Below are 17481 nucleotides of genomic sequence, written 5' to 3' on the forward strand. Positions count from 1 at the left end.
CTCTCTCCCTTCTCGCCCTCTCTCCCTTCTCGCCCTCTCTCCCTTCTCGCCCTCTCTCCCTTCTCGCACCCACACACCCTTTCCCCCTTCGGGAAAGGGGCAAAAGAACAATAGGGTACGCAGTCAGAGAAATTAACTGACTGAAGACCTCATGCTGCCAGTTGGAATTGCATGGCAACAGCCAAGTAAAGAAACAAAAGTTTTCCTAGAGAGGTTATAAATGAAAATATCAGAAGCTGGTGTCAATTCAGTGGAGTGCTGTCTTCTTGAACTGTATATTTACACATTGATCCTGCAGCGTTGAGGGGTGTGCGGTATCCTGTTTCCTAACATAATTTGGGACAATATGTTCTTTGTTGTCCTGCTCAATTTTCGAGTCAAGGTCAGTTGGGACACTCAGGTCGACATCAATCTTAGAGCATATGAGTCTTACCTGCATTAGTTCTATAAGTTCTTCTTTGTTTTTATTAAATTAGCTTGCCCATGACACCACAAATTTCTTATATGTCCCCAAGTCTTGGACATATTCATGCTTGAAAGTTGTAGAGGAAAGCTTATGTGCTTTTTTCAATTGACTATTTTAAGTTTGTAATAACCCTGAAGATTTGCTTTGTGTTCCAAGGATCTAAAAAGGGCGATGATGAATAGAACTTAACCTTGGGAACCCATGAGTTCAGGAAGTTGTGTGCTACCCAGTAATCCTAATACTTGTTGGTTTTAACAAAGATGTACTGGCGTGTCTTTGGTTTCCAGTTTATTATTTACATTCTTTCCTTAAAAGGTAGACAATTTGTTCTTTTATTTCCGGTCAATAATCTCTCCCTGCCTCAGTCCCGGCCTTCAAAAACTTGGAAAGTATTTTCTTTGTTCAATAGTGACCCTGCAACACCCAGAGGATGAGTTCATGCATAATTTCCAAACTGGGATCTGTTGCTTCGAGTTACTAAACCCAACATACTTCAACAGATATGTTAGCCATCATAAAAAATGCATCTGTCTTGTTTTCTTAAGCATCTTGAGTCCATTGTCTCTGTGCGCAATTCATGTTTTGTTATTAAAGCACTGTTTGTTGGTTCTTTACATGAAGTATTTACTAAGGATTGGAGAAGGTGATATTCTCCTTCTGATTTGCATCTAAAGACACATATCAACTGGATTCTGAGCAAGGTTCTTAGTTTAATGAACTTTCTGGAAGACAGCTGTGTAATTATCTCCTCTCATTTGAGAAGCTGTGAAAATGTGTGTATGTAGATAGGAAACAATTGGTGTGATATTATACTTAGTTCAGCTTCACTTTCTAGGCTCCCTACAAAGAAGAGCAAAACTATGGGATTGGCGGCCATCTCCAAGTCACTATTTGGCCAATAATGTTGCCCCTTCATCGCTAGTCAAAATCCTGGAATCTCTGACTCTCAATTGCGGGAGTTTCTCCTGCAAAAACGGGGCAACAACTAAAGTACAAAGCTCATCGACTGGGGGTAACTAGGGATCAGTAATGAATACAGCTTTGCCAGGTGTTGTCCACATCCTAAAAATAAACATTTCAACCTTTTGCCATAGGTTGTTAGGATGTAGGTAACTGTTGCATTTTTATACCGTTTTGATCTTGGTTGTACTGTTGCTAGAAAAGGACTAGTTAAGCAAAGCAGAGTTGCTTTCTTGCATTTTAGAGTTGTGTAGGTGTGACCTGCACAGCTTGCTTTGCTTTGACAGTGATATGGGCTGAGGGAAGCGGTACGAGCTTCAGGAGTTGGGGGGTATAGGGCTAATGGACAAAGCACCGGTTGAGTCAGATGCCTAAGAAGAATAAAGCACCTATTAAGTATTTGTATACCTTTCCAAAACATTAGGCTTATTTTCCAAAAGATTTTGAACATAATCCCAAGTTAGTTCCACAAACAGAAATCTTCATCTTTAACAAGTATAAGTTTGAACATCAGAAGCTCTGTTGCAGAATTGAAATCAGTAGCTGCCATTTCTAGCATCCATATTCTTTTCCTTCCAGTGAGTAGCAACTAACCATTTAGAGATGTTAATAGCTAAGTTATCATTGCTGAATTTAACGTGATATTGACTTGCTTTTCCTTCTACTATGTGGTGGGCATTTCACTTCAGAAATCCGAAAAAGATAATTAAATTGAGACTGTTGGTTGTGAAGCCGACCTAATGTCCTGTGACACTAATGCTAGAGCATGTTCGTGCAGTTTGCAGAAGTGTAGTACTGAATCAATGAAAATTGTATTAATATTGCATCTTTAACAGCATATGATATACCAAAGCATTGATCAAGAAGGTTACCAAAACCAGCTCGGCACAACATTAGAGATAGTAAGAACTGTCGATGCTGGAGTCGGAGATAACACAGTGTGGAGCTGGAGGAACACAGCAGGCCAAGCAGCATCAGAGGAGCAGGAAAGTTGACATTTCGGGTTGGGACCCTTCTTCCCCCGTTTCTGAAGATAATCGCCCGAGGCTGGAATCAAACCTCGGTCCCTGGCGCTGTGAGGCAGCAGTGCTAACCACTGAGCCACTGTGCCACCCATTTTTCCAATGTGCTGCCTGTTCTTCAGTACTTTTCTCATTCTGGTCCCATTTGGCTTAAAATCTTCTGGTAAGAATTCACACCATTCTAAGCGTGATAGTAAGGTGTTTTTCAAAAAGCATTTTTCTTAAAGCTTCTCTGCAGCAGTTGCCTTTTTGTGTGTATTTAGAAACTCATCTCTGTTTCTAGTTGTTACGGAGCTCTTGGGCAACATATCTGCTGAGAACTGTGATGACCATTTCCTTCTTGGTTAGTGTGACTCTTTTCAAATCTCAAAGATTTCAACTTGCTCATGGTGTTTCTCCATGCTCTTAAAAATCTGTGATTGTGAAATGCTTTTATCATGGTTATACGTTGCTGAAGGCTTTTTGTTTATCCCCTCTCCAGTGTTCAGCAGAGGAGGAGGCGGATGCACTTCTGGGCATGCCTCATTACATTACAGTGTGATATAGGATGCCTCTGTAGACCCAGTATCTCAGATTTCTATTTGATATCTTGGAGTAGGATGGGCTGTGAACTGCATTCAAGAAGCTGATGTTGTCTCTAAGCTTGCTTCAAAAGGATTACAGATTGTGTTCTCTTCTCACTTTCTATGTTAAACTTCAGATCAAGTGAAGAGTTGGGATTTGTTAGGGGAGTTGTGTGTCCGGTAATTCTCTTCCACCTGCGTAACCATATGTAGTGGTGATTATTTTTATCTGTCTTACAGGCCACCAAGCAGTTTCTAGAAGAGATCAACAAGTGGACAACACAGCATAGTGTCTCTCCCCTGTCCTGGAATGCAGCAGTCAAATTTCTAATGGCCAGAAAATTTGATGTATACCGTGCCATTGAGCTATTCCACTCTTACCGGGTAGGTGGACTATTATTGTTAATGATTATGTAGGTTGTGTAGGTTGTCAGCTCTTTGAACTCCAGGTGACGTAACCTGTGGAACCATTTAAGAAGAATTACATCCCACGGATGTGTATCTGTCAGTATGTATATTTGAGAGAGAAATGGGTTTGTTTTGCACACATTGAGCAGTCTACATGTGGAGGAAGGAGTGGCTTATGATAATCGGGTAACATTACTTTGCATTAATTTTGAGTGTGTGCAGTTTTGTTTGTGCTGAACATGGATGCAGAAACAAAGCACATCATATATTTCACTGAAGGATATATGGGTATGCAAATATGAAGTAGTTACATTATATTCACCTAGTTGATTACTTTTGCAAATAAATGTCAGAAGTCACGCGGCACCAGGTTATAGTCCAACAGGTTTATTTGGAATCACACGAGCTTTCGGAGCGCAGCCCCTTTCAGGTGCAGTGAAGGAGCAGAACACACAGACCCAGAGTTTATAGGCAGAGAGATCAAGGCCAGAGAGATCAAAAGATCATACTACTGGTGTGAGTGGAGTGTCAGATGATAAGTCTCTGCGGGTGACCAAAAGTGTTAGATGGCGTTAGTAAAGTGTTTATAAAGTCAATGTCAGTGCTGTGCTGTCATGACAATGAATCAGAGCCACAGGAATATACAAGAGGTCACATCTCCGATCAGACGCTGATTTGTAGGTGTGAGGCTTTGTTCAGAATCTGTCTCAGAGTTTTAACCAGGAACCAGGCTGATTTTACTCTGAAAACTGGATTTATAAGATGCCACGTTGACTGACTGTGACTACAAATTGTGAGTTTTTTGAACAAAATAGAAAGTATCTGCAAATAAACAAACATCTTGGATGAAATGATTCACCCTATAGATGTGTGTGCGTGTGTGAGAGAGAGAGAGAGAGCGTGAATGTGTGAAAGAGAGTAATAAGTAATTCAAAACTGTATGAACTAATTAAGGTAGAGAGATCATAACAATTTATCAAGGTGATGCTGTCAAAACAGGAACATAGAACAGTACAGCACAGTACAGGCCCTTCGGACTATGATGTTGTGCTGAACTTTTACCCTAAACCTAAGGTCTATCTAGCCTCCACCCCTACCTTATACTATCATCCATATGCCTATCTAATAGCCGCTTAAATGCCCCTAATGAAGCCTACTCCACTACCCTCTCCGGCAATGCATTCCACACCCCTACCACTCTCTGAGTAAAGAACCTACTTCTGATGTCTCCTCTATATCTACTTCCACTCACTTTAAAACTATGCCCCCTCATAATAGCTACGTCCACCCTTGGAAAAAGTCTCTGGCTGTCCACTGTATCTATACCTCTGATCATTTTGTACACCTCTATCAAGTCTAAAAAGTAAGGAAGATTTTACAAATACAGAACAGTGTGGTGGGGTCACCTATAACGTGACATGAACCCAAGATCACGGTTGAGGCTGTCTTCATGGGTACGAAACTTGGCTATCAGTCTCTGCACATGACTCTGCATTATGTGGTTCAGAGTCTGTGTTAGAGGACGCTTACCCAAAGATCGGAGGCTGAATGCCCATTGAGCACTGAAGTGTTCCCCGACTGGGAGGGAACATCCCTGCCTGGCGAATGTTGGGCGGTGTCCATTCATTCGTTGTCATAGCATCTTCATGGTCTCACCAATATATCATGCCTCAGGTCATCCTTGTCTGCAACATACGAGATGGACAACACTGGCTGAGTCACATGAGTATCTCCTGTGAATGTGGTAGGTGATGCTCCCACATATGATGGTAGTACCCAAGTCGATGATCTCACATGTCATGCAGAGGTTGCCATGGTAGGGTTGTGTGGTGTTGTGGTCAATTTTGTCCTGAAGGTTGGGTAGTTTGCTGCAATCGATGGTCTGTTTAATGTTTGGCAGTTGTTTGAAGGCAAGAAGTGGAGGCGTAGGGATGATCTTGGCGACATGCTCGTTGTCATCGATGACATGTTGAAGGCTGCAAAGAACATGACATAGTTTTTCCACTCCAGTGAAATACTGGACAACGAAGGGTACTTATCCTGTGTCTGTCTTCTGAAAAGGTCATTGTGGTTTTTCTGCTGTGGCACATTGGAACTGGCGATTGATGAGTTGAGCATCATATCCCGTTCTTATGAAGACATCTTTCAAAACCCTTAGGTGTCCTTTTCATTCCTCTTCATCTGAGCAGATCCTGTGTATGTGCATGATTGCTTCTTTAACATGTATAGGGTGGAAGCTAGAGAAGTGCAGCATCGTGAGGTTATCCATGGGCTTGGTTAGAGTGAGATACTGAGATGTCTGTCCTTGATGTAGATGCGCGTGTCCAAGAATGAGACTGATTCCGAAGTGTAGTCCATGGCAAGTTTAATGGTGGGATGAAACTTGTTGATATTGCTGTGTAGTTGTTTCAGTGATTCCTCACCATGAGGCATGGTATATTGGCAAGACCATGCAGATGCTACGACAACGGATGAATGGACACTGCGCAACATTTGCTAGACAGGCATGTTCCCTCCCAGTCAGGGAACAAATCTTCCGTATTTTCTTGTTTTGACAGTGTCACCTTGATAAATTGTTATGATCTCTCTACCTTAACTAGTTTGTACAGTTTTGAATTTCTTAATACACTCACACACACATGCACTCCAGCACATGTGCGCATGCACACTCGCTCGCACGCATTCACGCACTCACTCACATGTATATCAATGGGGTGAATCATTTCATCCAAGATGTTCGTTTATGTGCGGATACATTCTATTGTGTTCAAAAAACACACAATTTGTAGTCACAATGACAGACAGTTCTCCTCCAGACCAACTACTAGGAGGCACAGTAGCTCATCGTCCAACTCTATTGCATTTTTCCCAATTATTCCTCAAACATTGGAAACTTGATAGAGAGGGAAATGGAAACCATAGCTGCTGCAGTTATTAGGCTTCTGGTTCATCCTAGTAGCATATTCAAAGCAGTACTTTTTTACAGAAGCCATTTAAGTGTTAAAAGTATCATTACTTCCACGACTTCGGACCTTGTTTTGTGGTGGTGTTGCTTGCTTGCTGTGACACAGTTCCATAGGTCTGTTAGCTTGCTTGTGTGAGCCTTGACCCTTTGATATCAATCATTGGTTGTCTTGTTGTAAGGGCTATTGTGGTAAAGAGGTATTGCATCTACCTCTCGACCAGAAGTCCCATGTGCCCCAAAGGTATACGGTTATACCCCTGAATAAGTAGATTCAGAAAATACCTTGATTGCCATGCAGAGTGCTTCCAACACAGTTTTCAGGATGCCTAACAGGAACTAAAGTTACTCACTGTCAGTCTTGGGACAGTGGCAATAATTTTAGTATGCAAAGTAGCTGATTCAGTTAATTCAGCATAGATTTGAAACCTTCCTGTTTGCCCATGTTCCACATACTGATCCGATATAGTCAACCAGTCTTTGAGGAACTCCCTTAAACCCAAAATAATTATGTTTCAAAAAAAGACATTGTAGAGTACACTGAAATGTACTGTTTGCAAGGGCACCAGGAATCAGGGGAGGAGAGTGCTTATGATCTGTTATCTGCATTAGATTTGGTTTGAGAGATACTCACATACTGGAGGAGAAACCAAAACTACTACAGATTCTGTAAAGGGGTTGTAATTTGGATCCCTAGCTGTGATATACAATATCTAGAAATCAAATCATTACCTCTGGCTGCATAGGCACTAAAAACTGATTTTAAAAAATCACAAAACTCTCAGGAAGTCAAAAATAGTAGGATATGTTGGGTATACAGGCAACAGAAAAGGCTGGTACCTGAAAACTTTTGTGATCCGTACTAAGGAGGTTCTGTGAATTGTGATGACTGTATCAATGGAACTCGGGTGGAATAAAGCTGCTGTCAGAAGCACCTCAATGACTAGTTCTTGTGAATTCAAGAAGTTGACCTCTACCTGAGGAATAGAGTTTTGTAAAAACTCTCTAGGGTCATGGAGTGCCAATTGTGTTAAGGGGTCTCCCATAAATCTGTGGGATCTGTTATTGTTGGCTTTGTAAAATGTAATTTATGGTTTCTACTGAAGACAGCTGCCTGTAAGTTCATGTTTTATTTACGTTGGTTTTGGTTTGAACGTTAAAGTAAAAGATGTAACAAGTGAAATGCTGTTAGTTGGTTTCCCCTGCTTGCATAGTTTGGTAAGTTTTTGGTTTTTTCTGTTATTGGTCTCTATGGTGATCTTGACAATAGTCAGACTCTTTTTCATTGTCAAAACTGTGAAACCTTTCTTATGCCACATTCATTCCTTTATCCTCCTCCGACAGGCATCCGTCTTTTAAAGAACAAAGTTAGTGATACTTAATGAGTGTTTTCTCAGTTAGCTTGTCTGCTGTTAATTTATTTAAACAAAAGTCTCCCCTTTTAACTTGGTTATTCTTCTTTAACATGCGTTGAGGGAGTTGCCAGATGTGAACATGTTCAACATTTGAGGTTTAAAATAAATGAATAATTCTGTTTGAGATTGCAGCCTTTCAGTTGTTGATACTTTTCTCATTTTTGTGTCTTTTCCATTTTAATTATTTCTATCACAGCTTGTGTAGAGGAAGGCAATGGAAAGCAATGGAAAGCCATAAGGTGATGGAAAGGGCACCAACCATACAAAGTTTGTTTATTACTCAACATATTCAAGAAAAGGATGTTGAGAAGAAACTGCTATTCACTAAATGTTGAGTTTTACTCACGTAGTTGGAAAGGCTGCTGTATTTATTTGTGTGCATGTTTGTTTGCGTGTGTTCCCTGTTTTCAGCTCCTTTTGGGATTCAGGCAATGGATGATGACAAACTGCCTAAAGTCCAGTTGGAGAGTATCCAAAAATTCAAATCCCACACAGTAATACATAAGCCATGTGCAAAGGACAAATTCTTTCCCACAGCTGTTGATTCTACTTCTACCCTGCTTTTGCCTTGAATAAAAACATAGTGGTGGATAGACTGGCCCATGTTGCTGCATTCTGTGTTAGCAATTAAAGGCAGTCAAAGTCATTGCTGCCAACTCAGAGTTGGGAACACAGCAAGTAAAAACAAACCAACCCTTGTCTTGTATTCTGATTAGAATTGCATTTAATGTACTGTGTATGCTCTCCATTTCGTCTATGGAAGCCTACCAGCATTTCACTTGGCCTGTATGCTGACACAGTCGTGTAATTGTACAGCCTGAAGGTAAATTTGACTCATTCTTTGTCCAATGCCAAATACAGCTTGAGGACTGTACTGTTTTGTTTAGCATATAGCTCCCCAATAGACTTTGCAAAGACATGTCGCTTCATCAGAGCTGCAGTTATTTCACTTAGACAACAAAGTACCTCATTGCCAACTATGAATTGCATGTTAAAATATTAAAACAGAAAATGTTGGATATAGTCAGTGAATCAAGCAGCATCAGTGAAGAAAGAAGCAGCATTGACGTTAAGGTAGATTATATAAACAAAATATTTGACCACGTCAATTTTTCTTTCTTGACATTTATGGGATGAGGGCGTCGCTGGCTAGGCAGCATCCATCCCTAATTGCCCAGAGGGGAGTTAAGAGTCAACCACATTTGCTGTGGGTCTGGAGTCACACGTAGGCAGTTTCCTTCCCGAAAGGACATTAGTAACGTCGGTTTTTCCTGACAATCAACAATGGATTCATGGTCATCATTAGATTCTTAATTCCAGACATTTTATTGAATTCAAATTCTACCATCTGCCGTGGCGGGATTCGAACCTGGTTCCCCAGAACTTTGTCTGGGTCTCTGGATTAACAGTCCAGCCACAACACCACTACATCATCACCTCTCCGACGGTTGATTGATTGTTATCTGATTGTTCAGGAGCTCGCCTATCTTTTTAGATGCTTGGTGCCTGCCCGAGAAGCAGGTACGGTTTCCTAAATTGAATTTACCTGGAAAGGGCTTCACACCCACTACACAACTACAGCTTATATTCTCGACATAGTGCTGAGGCTGCAACAGATTCTGGCGTTGAAGTGCTGGCTAAGAAATTGTATTTTTTTGGAAATTCCATTTTATGAAGGAGAAGTATAGTATTGAATGCTGTTGTTTCATTATTTAAGTAGAACAAAGTAACTGATCCTGAAAATAGTGCGGTAATAACTGACTATGGTGCAATATAACTAATCTAACTGAAATATTTGAAAAGAGAAAACTAGACCAGATCTGTAGAGAGAAAAGATGTGCTGTCTTTTTGTGTGTAACTTTCACCACAGCTGAAATTGATCAAACTTGTTTTCCTTTTTTATACATCAGCATTTGCTGCCACCCCTACCTCATTTTTAAAATCTAAATCTGCCATTTATAAAACATATGGAAAGCTGTTAACCCAAAAACTGTCAGGAACAATTCTCTCGCCCTCACCTCCTGTTCCAGTCCCTGAGTGAAGTGTGAAGACGAGGGGAGTGCTGAGGAAGAGGCAGCAGCAACAATTACACAACACTGACATGAATGTTGTCCAGCTGCACAATGATGACATTAGCAACACCTACTTCCTGTTCCAGTGCATTGGCAGAAGATGGTGTTTTTCCTCAACTGCAGGAGGTGAACTCACAGCTTGCACAGGTGCCATGCCTGTGATACTGCAGGTAGCTTCCTGTCTCTGAAAACATCAGCTTATCTGCTGCATTTCAGGTTTCTAGCTCTTTTAGTTTTCTCTGTTAAGGTGTGACTTGAATTCTGCCAGATTATTATCAATTCAGGAATTTGATGGCTAAGAAAGAAATTGCATCCACCTGTCCATTATAGATGCATTAGATTGGTTTTTTTAATGGAGAACGAGTTGTGCATACATCTTAAAAGAGGGAGATAACACAGTGTGGAGCTGGAGGAACACAGCAGGCCAGGCAGCATCAGAGGAGCAGGAAAGCTGACATTTCAGGTCAGGACCTTTCTTCAGAAATGGGGGAATAAATAGAGAGGAGGGGGTGATAATGGCAGGTAGATAGTGGAGCGAATAGGGTGGGAGAGAAGACGCTCAGGTCAAGGAAGTGGAGATGAAGCTAGTAAAGGTGTCTGTAGGTATGTAGGGGTGAGAATTGGTCAGTGAGGTGGGAGGAGCGGATAGGTGGGAGAGAAGACAGACAGATCAGTGAGGCAGGGATGGTGGGGAGGTGCTGGTCTTGGGATGAGCTCAGGGGTGGGGGGATTTTTAAGCTAGTAAAGTCCACATTGAGAACATTGGGTTGTAGGGTTCCAGGGCGGAATATGAGATGCTGTTCCTCCAGTTTCCGGGTGGCATCGTTGTGACACTGGAGGAGGCCCAGGATGGACATGTCGTCCAGGGAGTGGGAGGGGGAGTTGAAGTGGTTCGCGACTGGGAGATGTTGTCGTTTGTCGCGAACCCAGCGTAGGCGCTCTACAAAGCGATCTCCGAGGCTCCACTTGGTCTCCCCGATGTAGAGGAGGCCACATTGGTAACAGCGGATACAGTATACCACATTTACAGATGTGAACATCTGTTTGATATAGAAGGTTTTTTTGTAGCCTGGGATGGAGGTGAGGGGGGAGGTGTAGGGGCAGGTGTAGCTCTTCCTGCGGTTGCAGGGAAAGGTGCTGAGGGTGGTGGGGCTGGTGGGGCTAGTGGGGAGTGGGGAGTGTGGAGTGGACGAGCGAGTCGCGGAGAGAGCGGTCCCTCCGGAAAGTAGACAAGGATGGGGAGGGAAATATATCCTTCGTAGTGGGAAATATATCCTTCAGATTGCAGGTGCCCTTCATAGTCACAAACCACTTCAGCTTCCCCCTCCACTCCCTGGACGACATGTCCATCCTGGGCTTCCTCCACCCTATCCGCCCCACTATCTACCTGCTATCACCGCCCCCTTTCTATTTATTTCAGAGCCCCCTTCCCCTCCGCCATTTCTGAAGAAGGGTCCCGACCCGAAATGTCAGCTTTCCTGCTCCCCTGATGCTGCCTGGCCTGCTGTGTTCCTCCAGCTCCACACTGTGTTATCTCAGACTCCAGCATCGGCAGTTCATACTATCTTTAAAAGAGGGAGTCATGTGCTTGCCATCACACTGTCTCTAACCTAGCACGTAGGGTATTGTTGAGAAGAAGAAGAAAATGATAAACTGAAGGTGGCTTATTTGATGAAAGGCATAACAGTCATTGATGTGTAGCTTTCACTCTAATTTTTCTAGACTATCTCCATGAATTGGATGTCTAAATATGAACATGTGATCTACTGTTGCCAAGTAATTCAGACTCTTCTATCAAGAAGCCCCACAAAGTAAATTGATATGGTCTTTGCAAAGCCAGAGCTGAAAGTTGCCAATACAGAATACACTTCATTTAAAGGATTGCATGAAAGTATCTCATTTGAAAATATGTTTGTGGTCACCGTACTTTAAAGATTGGTTTGCTGGGTAATGGTTTGGAGAATATCATGTTGAGAGAGAACATTTTCTTTAAAACTTGCAGTTTTATGGAGTAAATGAAATATCTTTTGTTTCTTTTCAGGATACAAGGTTGAAAGAGGGAATTGTAAAGTTGAAACCACATGAAGAGCCTCTTAGGTCTGAACTGCTGAGTGGCAAATTCACCATCTTGGTAAATTTGTTTTGTCTCTTCCTATATGATTACGTGATAATTGACGTATTAATGGGTGTATGTGGCTGCACGATCTCAATTTGAGATGGCCTTTTTCTTTATTGTGTTTTGATGGTAGCTTGACAGGAATGTAGTTGAACTCCTGGACAGTCTTCCCATGGACTTCGCACCTGGTGGTGGTTGGGAGTGCCATAAACAGGAAATATTATCCTTTGCTGTACAATTTAGCATCTATAATTCACCAAGTAATGAATTAAGCATTTATACACGGAATCATAGGTCCAGGAAACTGGTATAGATAGCCCTCTAGAGGGGGTTTTCAGCAGAAGGCTAGGGGAAACCTACTGACAATGTTGCAGGGTAATACAGTAGGGCCCAATTATCAGTGTGTAGATATTGTTCTGTCTGTGTTCACATATTCAGAGGAGCTGTATAGAGTAATAGAAGATGTAGCTTAAGACACCATTCAGTCGAGCATATTATAGTGTCGTACTGCACAGAAACAGACCCTTCAGTCCAATTCATCTGCGCCGACCAGACATTCCAATCTGACTAGCCCTATTTGCCAGCATTTGACCCATATCCCTCTAAACCCTTCCTATTCATGTACCCATCCAGATGCCTTTTAAATGTTGTAATTGTACCAGCGTCCACCACTTCCTCTGTCAGCTCGTTCCATACACGCATCACCCTCTGCGTTCAGAAGTTACCCCTCTGGTCCTTTTTAAATCTTTCCCCTCTCACCTTAGACCTATGCCGTCTAATTTTGGACTCCCCTACCGTGGGAAAAAGACCTTGGCTATTCGATGCCCCTCATGAGTTTATAAACCTCTATAAGGACACCCCTGAGCTTCTCCTGCAGGGAAAAAGGTATTACTTCTTTAAGAAAATTTATTTCAGTCACACAGTTAAAGATTTCCCTAATACTACTACTTCTAGAAGGGAAGGTATGAGTGTTGTTCTGCAGAGAACAAGTTGGTGAAGGATTGTACTAGGGTTACTCTTTGCTGAGTCGTGCAGTTATTTAGAGTCAAACTTTACAAATATGTAGCTCCTAACTACACTACACTTGTTTGAGTAAGTATCACTTCATAATCTTCAGAAAAATCAGTTAAATTGAACCAAATTAAATCAAATTAAAGAACAACAACCCTTAAAAAGATAATTTAACAAAAATCAGATGTCTGATTCTTTTTGTCTGCCTATTTAGATGTGTTAAGATGCACTTTCATGCCAGTTGGGAGTTAAACCTGGGCCTTCTAGCTCAGAGATGGTGACTCAAAGGGTCTAGGCCCGAAACGTCAGCTTTCCTGCTCCTATGATGCTGCTTGGCCTGCTGTGTTCATCCAGCTCTGCACCTTGTTGTCTCAGATTCTGCAGCATCTGCAGTTCCTACTATCTCGGATCCCTTAATGTTGCTTTTAATGTTTTTTATTTACTCTATTCAGACATTTTTATATCACACCTCTATGTTAGTTGGAACTCAAGTCTTCTAGCCCAGAGATATGGAAAGTACCACTGAGTCACATGGCAACTTTTGGATAAATGTGTTCAAAAAGTTTCTAATCAACTCGTTCAGAGATGTTAGTACAGACCTCTCGAGCAGAAAGGACTTGAACCTGGGCCTCCAGGCTCAGAGATAAGGACACAGCACCACAGCACAGCACAGCTCCACACAAGAGCCTTTAAAACAGTGTTCAAATGAAAACCCAGTTGAATCCCATCACCTGCACACAATTAATTTAAGCTTAACAACAGATTGTCCCGCACTATGACTTCAGTATTGTTTATGCTGACAATGATATTGTGAGCATTGATGGAAGAGTACAAGTTAAAAATTAAAAATCTTAAATGCTAACAGAGAGAACATCCCAGCAAATTTAATGTTCGCTGATAATTGCAATATTCAGCACCATTTTTGGCTCCTCAGTACATGTGCATATGCAGTAAGACCAGAACAGCATTGGTATGGATTGATACATGGAAAGTAATATTCATGTCACCCAAATTTCAGGCAGTGACCATTTCTAACAAGAGAGAACCTAACCATTTTACTTTGACATTCAATGATGTTACCATCACTAAATCCCCTACTGTCAGCATCTGGAGGTTACCATTAACCAGAACCTTAACTGGACAAGGTGTATAAGCACTGTGTCTACAAGAGCAAGTCATAGTAGACTTGATTTTGAACAGTTTGAAGGTTGAATGTGGATTGAAATTTTTAGCTTAAATTGCTCTTTTTTTAAAACAAAACGTAGAGATAGTAGCTACACTGAGCTGCTTCAAAATTAAATGAATGGAATATTTGAAACTCTTCAAAACTGACCCTTAAAACCCTATGGGCTAAACTCGATTTCAGCAAGAGGTCAAAAAGTTGTGTTAAAATATTATTTAATTTTTTTTTGTCTTCTCTAAAAAACACGGAACAAGTACACAGAACGAAATTGAAATCAAGTAAAATGTGTGTTGTACACTCCATCTTGCTAAACTGGACTTGGCAATAAAAGGTATTGGAAATAAGATTTTGCAGTGCCTGAATCTGAGAGAATAATGCTGGTCTGTTGTATAGTATTCAGCTGTATTCCTATTGAACAATGAGTTAGGTGAATGACAAACATCTGAGACTTGAAGGCAATTTCAGCATCAGGACCCCTTTGTAAAATAATTAATAGCAGTTTTGATTGTCAATTTTCTTTGTAAATTTGAAGTGCTGATTTAAGTAGTTGGAAGGTGCTTTGGACTGATCCACCTCTGAAGGAAATTAATTTATTTTCCTTAAGTGAAACTGAAACGTCCAGAATCACTGTACCAATCAATATACTAGTTCCATAGCAGTAAAATACCTTTTTTATTTCAGAAAGAGTAAACCTGAAAAGACATCACTTCAGGAAAAATTTTAAACAGAACCTTTGAAGCAAAACATGTCTTATTGATGAGAAGGCCTGTGTTTGATTCACTAAAGCTCAACACACTTTGTAAACCTCCCTTAAAATGTAGCTCTTTAAGTGCTGTTTTAACTCCCAACTTTGACTTGTGGTCCAACACTTGTGAAATGTTTTCGGATGTTTCTTTACACAATGGATGAAGTTGTTTTTCCTCCTTTTCTTGGTGCATAAGTTTTTCCCCTCTCTCTCTCATGTACTGTCTATACCTGAGATAGTAGGAACTGCAGATGCTGGAGAATCTGAGATAACAAGATGTACGGCTGGATGAACACAGCAGGCCAAGCAGCATCATAGGAGCAGGAAAGCTGACGTTTCGGGCCTAGACCCAACTTCAGAAATGGGGGAGGGGAAGGGGGTTCTGAAATAAATAGGGAGAGAGGGGGAGGCGGATAGAAGATGGATAAAGGAGAAGATGAGAAGATAGGTGGAGAGGAGACAGACAGGTCAAAGAGGCGGGGATGGAGCCAGTAAAGGTGAGTGTGGGTGGGGAGTTAGGGAAGGGATAGGTCAGTCCAGGGAGGACGGACAGGTCAAGGGGGCGGGATGAGGCTAGTAGGTAGGAGATGGGGGTGGGGCTTGAGGTGGGAGGAGGGGATAGGTGGGAGGAAGAACAGGTTAGGGAGGCGGGGACAAGCTGGGCTGGTTTTGGGATGCGGTTGGGGGAGGGAAGATTTTGAAGCATGTGAAGTCCACATTGATACCATTGGGTTGCAGGGTTCCCAAGCGAAATATGAGGTGCTGTTCCTGCAACCTTCGGGTGGCATCATTGTGGCATTGCAGGAGGCCCAGGATGGACATGTCGTCTGAGGAATGGGAGGGGGAGTTGAAATGGTTCGCGACTGGGAGGTGCAGTTGTTTATTGCGAACCGAGCGTAGGTGTTCTGCAAAGCGGTCCCCGAGCCTCCGCTTGGTTTCCCCGATGTAGAGGAAGCCACACCGGGTACAGCGGATGCAGTATACCACATTGGCAGATGTGCAGGTGAACATCTGCTTGATGTGGAAAGTCTTCTTGGGGCCTGGAATGGGAGTGAGGGGGGAAGTGTAGGGGCAGGTGTAGCACTTCCTGCGGTTACAGGGAAAAGGGCTGGGTGTGGTGGGGCTGGAGGGAAGTGTGGAGCGGACAAGGGAGTCATGGAGAGAGTGGTCCCTCCGAAAAGCAGATAAGGGTGAGGAGGGAAAAATGTCTTTGGTGGTGGGGTCAGATTGCAGATGGCGGAAGTGTTGGAGAATGATGCGTTGGATCCGGAGGTTGCTGGGGTGGTATGTGAGGACGAGGGGGATTCTGTTTTGGTTGTTATTGCGGGGAGGGGGTGTGAGGGATGAGTTGTGGGAAATGCGGGAGACACGGTTGAGGGCATTCTCGACCACTGAGGGGGGGAAGTTGCAGTCCTTGAAAAACAAGGACATCTGAGATGTTCGGGAGTGGAATGCCTCATCCTGGGAGCAGATGCGGCGGAGGCGAAGGAATTTGGAATAGGGGATGGCATTTTTGCAGGAAGGTGGGTGGGAGGAGGTGTATTCTAGGTAGCTGTGGGAGTCGGTGGGCTTGAAATGGATATTGGTTTCCAGGTGGTTGCCAGAGATGGAGACAGAGAGGTCCAGGAAGGAGAGAGAGGTATCAGAGATGTTCCAGGTGAACTTAAGGTTGGGGTGGAAGGTGTTGGTGAAGTGGATGAACTGTTCGAGCTCCTCGTGGGAGCACAAGGCAGTGCCGATACAGTCATCAATGTAACGGAGGAAGAGGTGGGGGATAGGGCCAGTGTGGCTACGGAAGAGAGATTGTTCCACGTAACCTACAAAGAGGCAGGCATAGCTTGGGCCCATGCGGGTACGCATGGCCACCCCCTTTGTCTGTAGGAAGTGGGAGGAATTGAAAGAGAAGTTGTTGAGGGCGAGAACGAGTTCGGCTAAGCAGATGAGGGTGTCAGTGGAGGGGGACTAGTCGGGCCTGCGGGACAGGAAGAAGCGGAGGGCCTTTAGGCCATCTGCATGGGGAATGCAAGTGTATAGGGACTGGATGTCTATGGTAAAGATGAGGTGTTGGGGACCAGGGAATTGGAAGTTTTGGAGGAGGTGGAGGGCACGGTTGGTGTCACGGATGTAGGTAGAGAGTTCCTGGACCAAGGGGGAGAAAATGGAGTCGAGATAGGTGGAGATAAGTTTGGTGGGGCAGGTGCAGGCGGAGACAATGGGTCGACCAGGGCAGTCAGGTTTGTGGATTTTGGGAAGGAGATAGAAGCGGGCGGTGCGGGGTTGGGGAATGATGAGGTTGGAGGCTGTGGGTGGGATTGGTGAGGGTGTCTACAGCTGGCTACTGGCTACATCTGATACCAACTTTAAGCAGATTCTGGCTTGTCAGTTTGTGCGTACTTTTCCAAATAAGAGACTTCGACCATTCAGATATGACTGGTGCAATTGTACTGTGCACTCATATGTTGCACCAGTGCATAGTAAGAAGGAATTTTGCCCAGAGGGCCACAACATTGTTATGCTAACAAGAAGTGGAAGCTCCCAACATGTAGTTTGGGCAAGAA

At 42.9% G+C, this 17481-nt stretch overlaps 1 protein-coding gene across 1 annotated transcript in view; it reads left to right on the forward strand.

Moving 5' to 3' along the window:
• Positions 1–17481, forward strand: part of ptpn9a (protein tyrosine phosphatase non-receptor type 9a) — a 178906-nt gene that overhangs the window by 61542 nt on the left and 99883 nt on the right. Inside the window, exons 2-3 of the mRNA XM_048617271.1 lie at positions 3252–3395; positions 11910–11999. Coding sequence (XP_048473228.1) covers positions 3252–3395; positions 11910–11999 — 234 coding nt within the window. The remainder of the gene's footprint in view (positions 1–3251; positions 3396–11909; positions 12000–17481) is intronic.

This window comes from Rhincodon typus, chromosome 36 (assembly GCF_021869965.1).
Source record: "Rhincodon typus isolate 14 chromosome 36, sRhiTyp1.1, whole genome shotgun sequence".
In the NCBI taxonomy this organism is placed as follows: Eukaryota; Metazoa; Chordata; class Chondrichthyes; order Orectolobiformes; family Rhincodontidae; genus Rhincodon; species Rhincodon typus.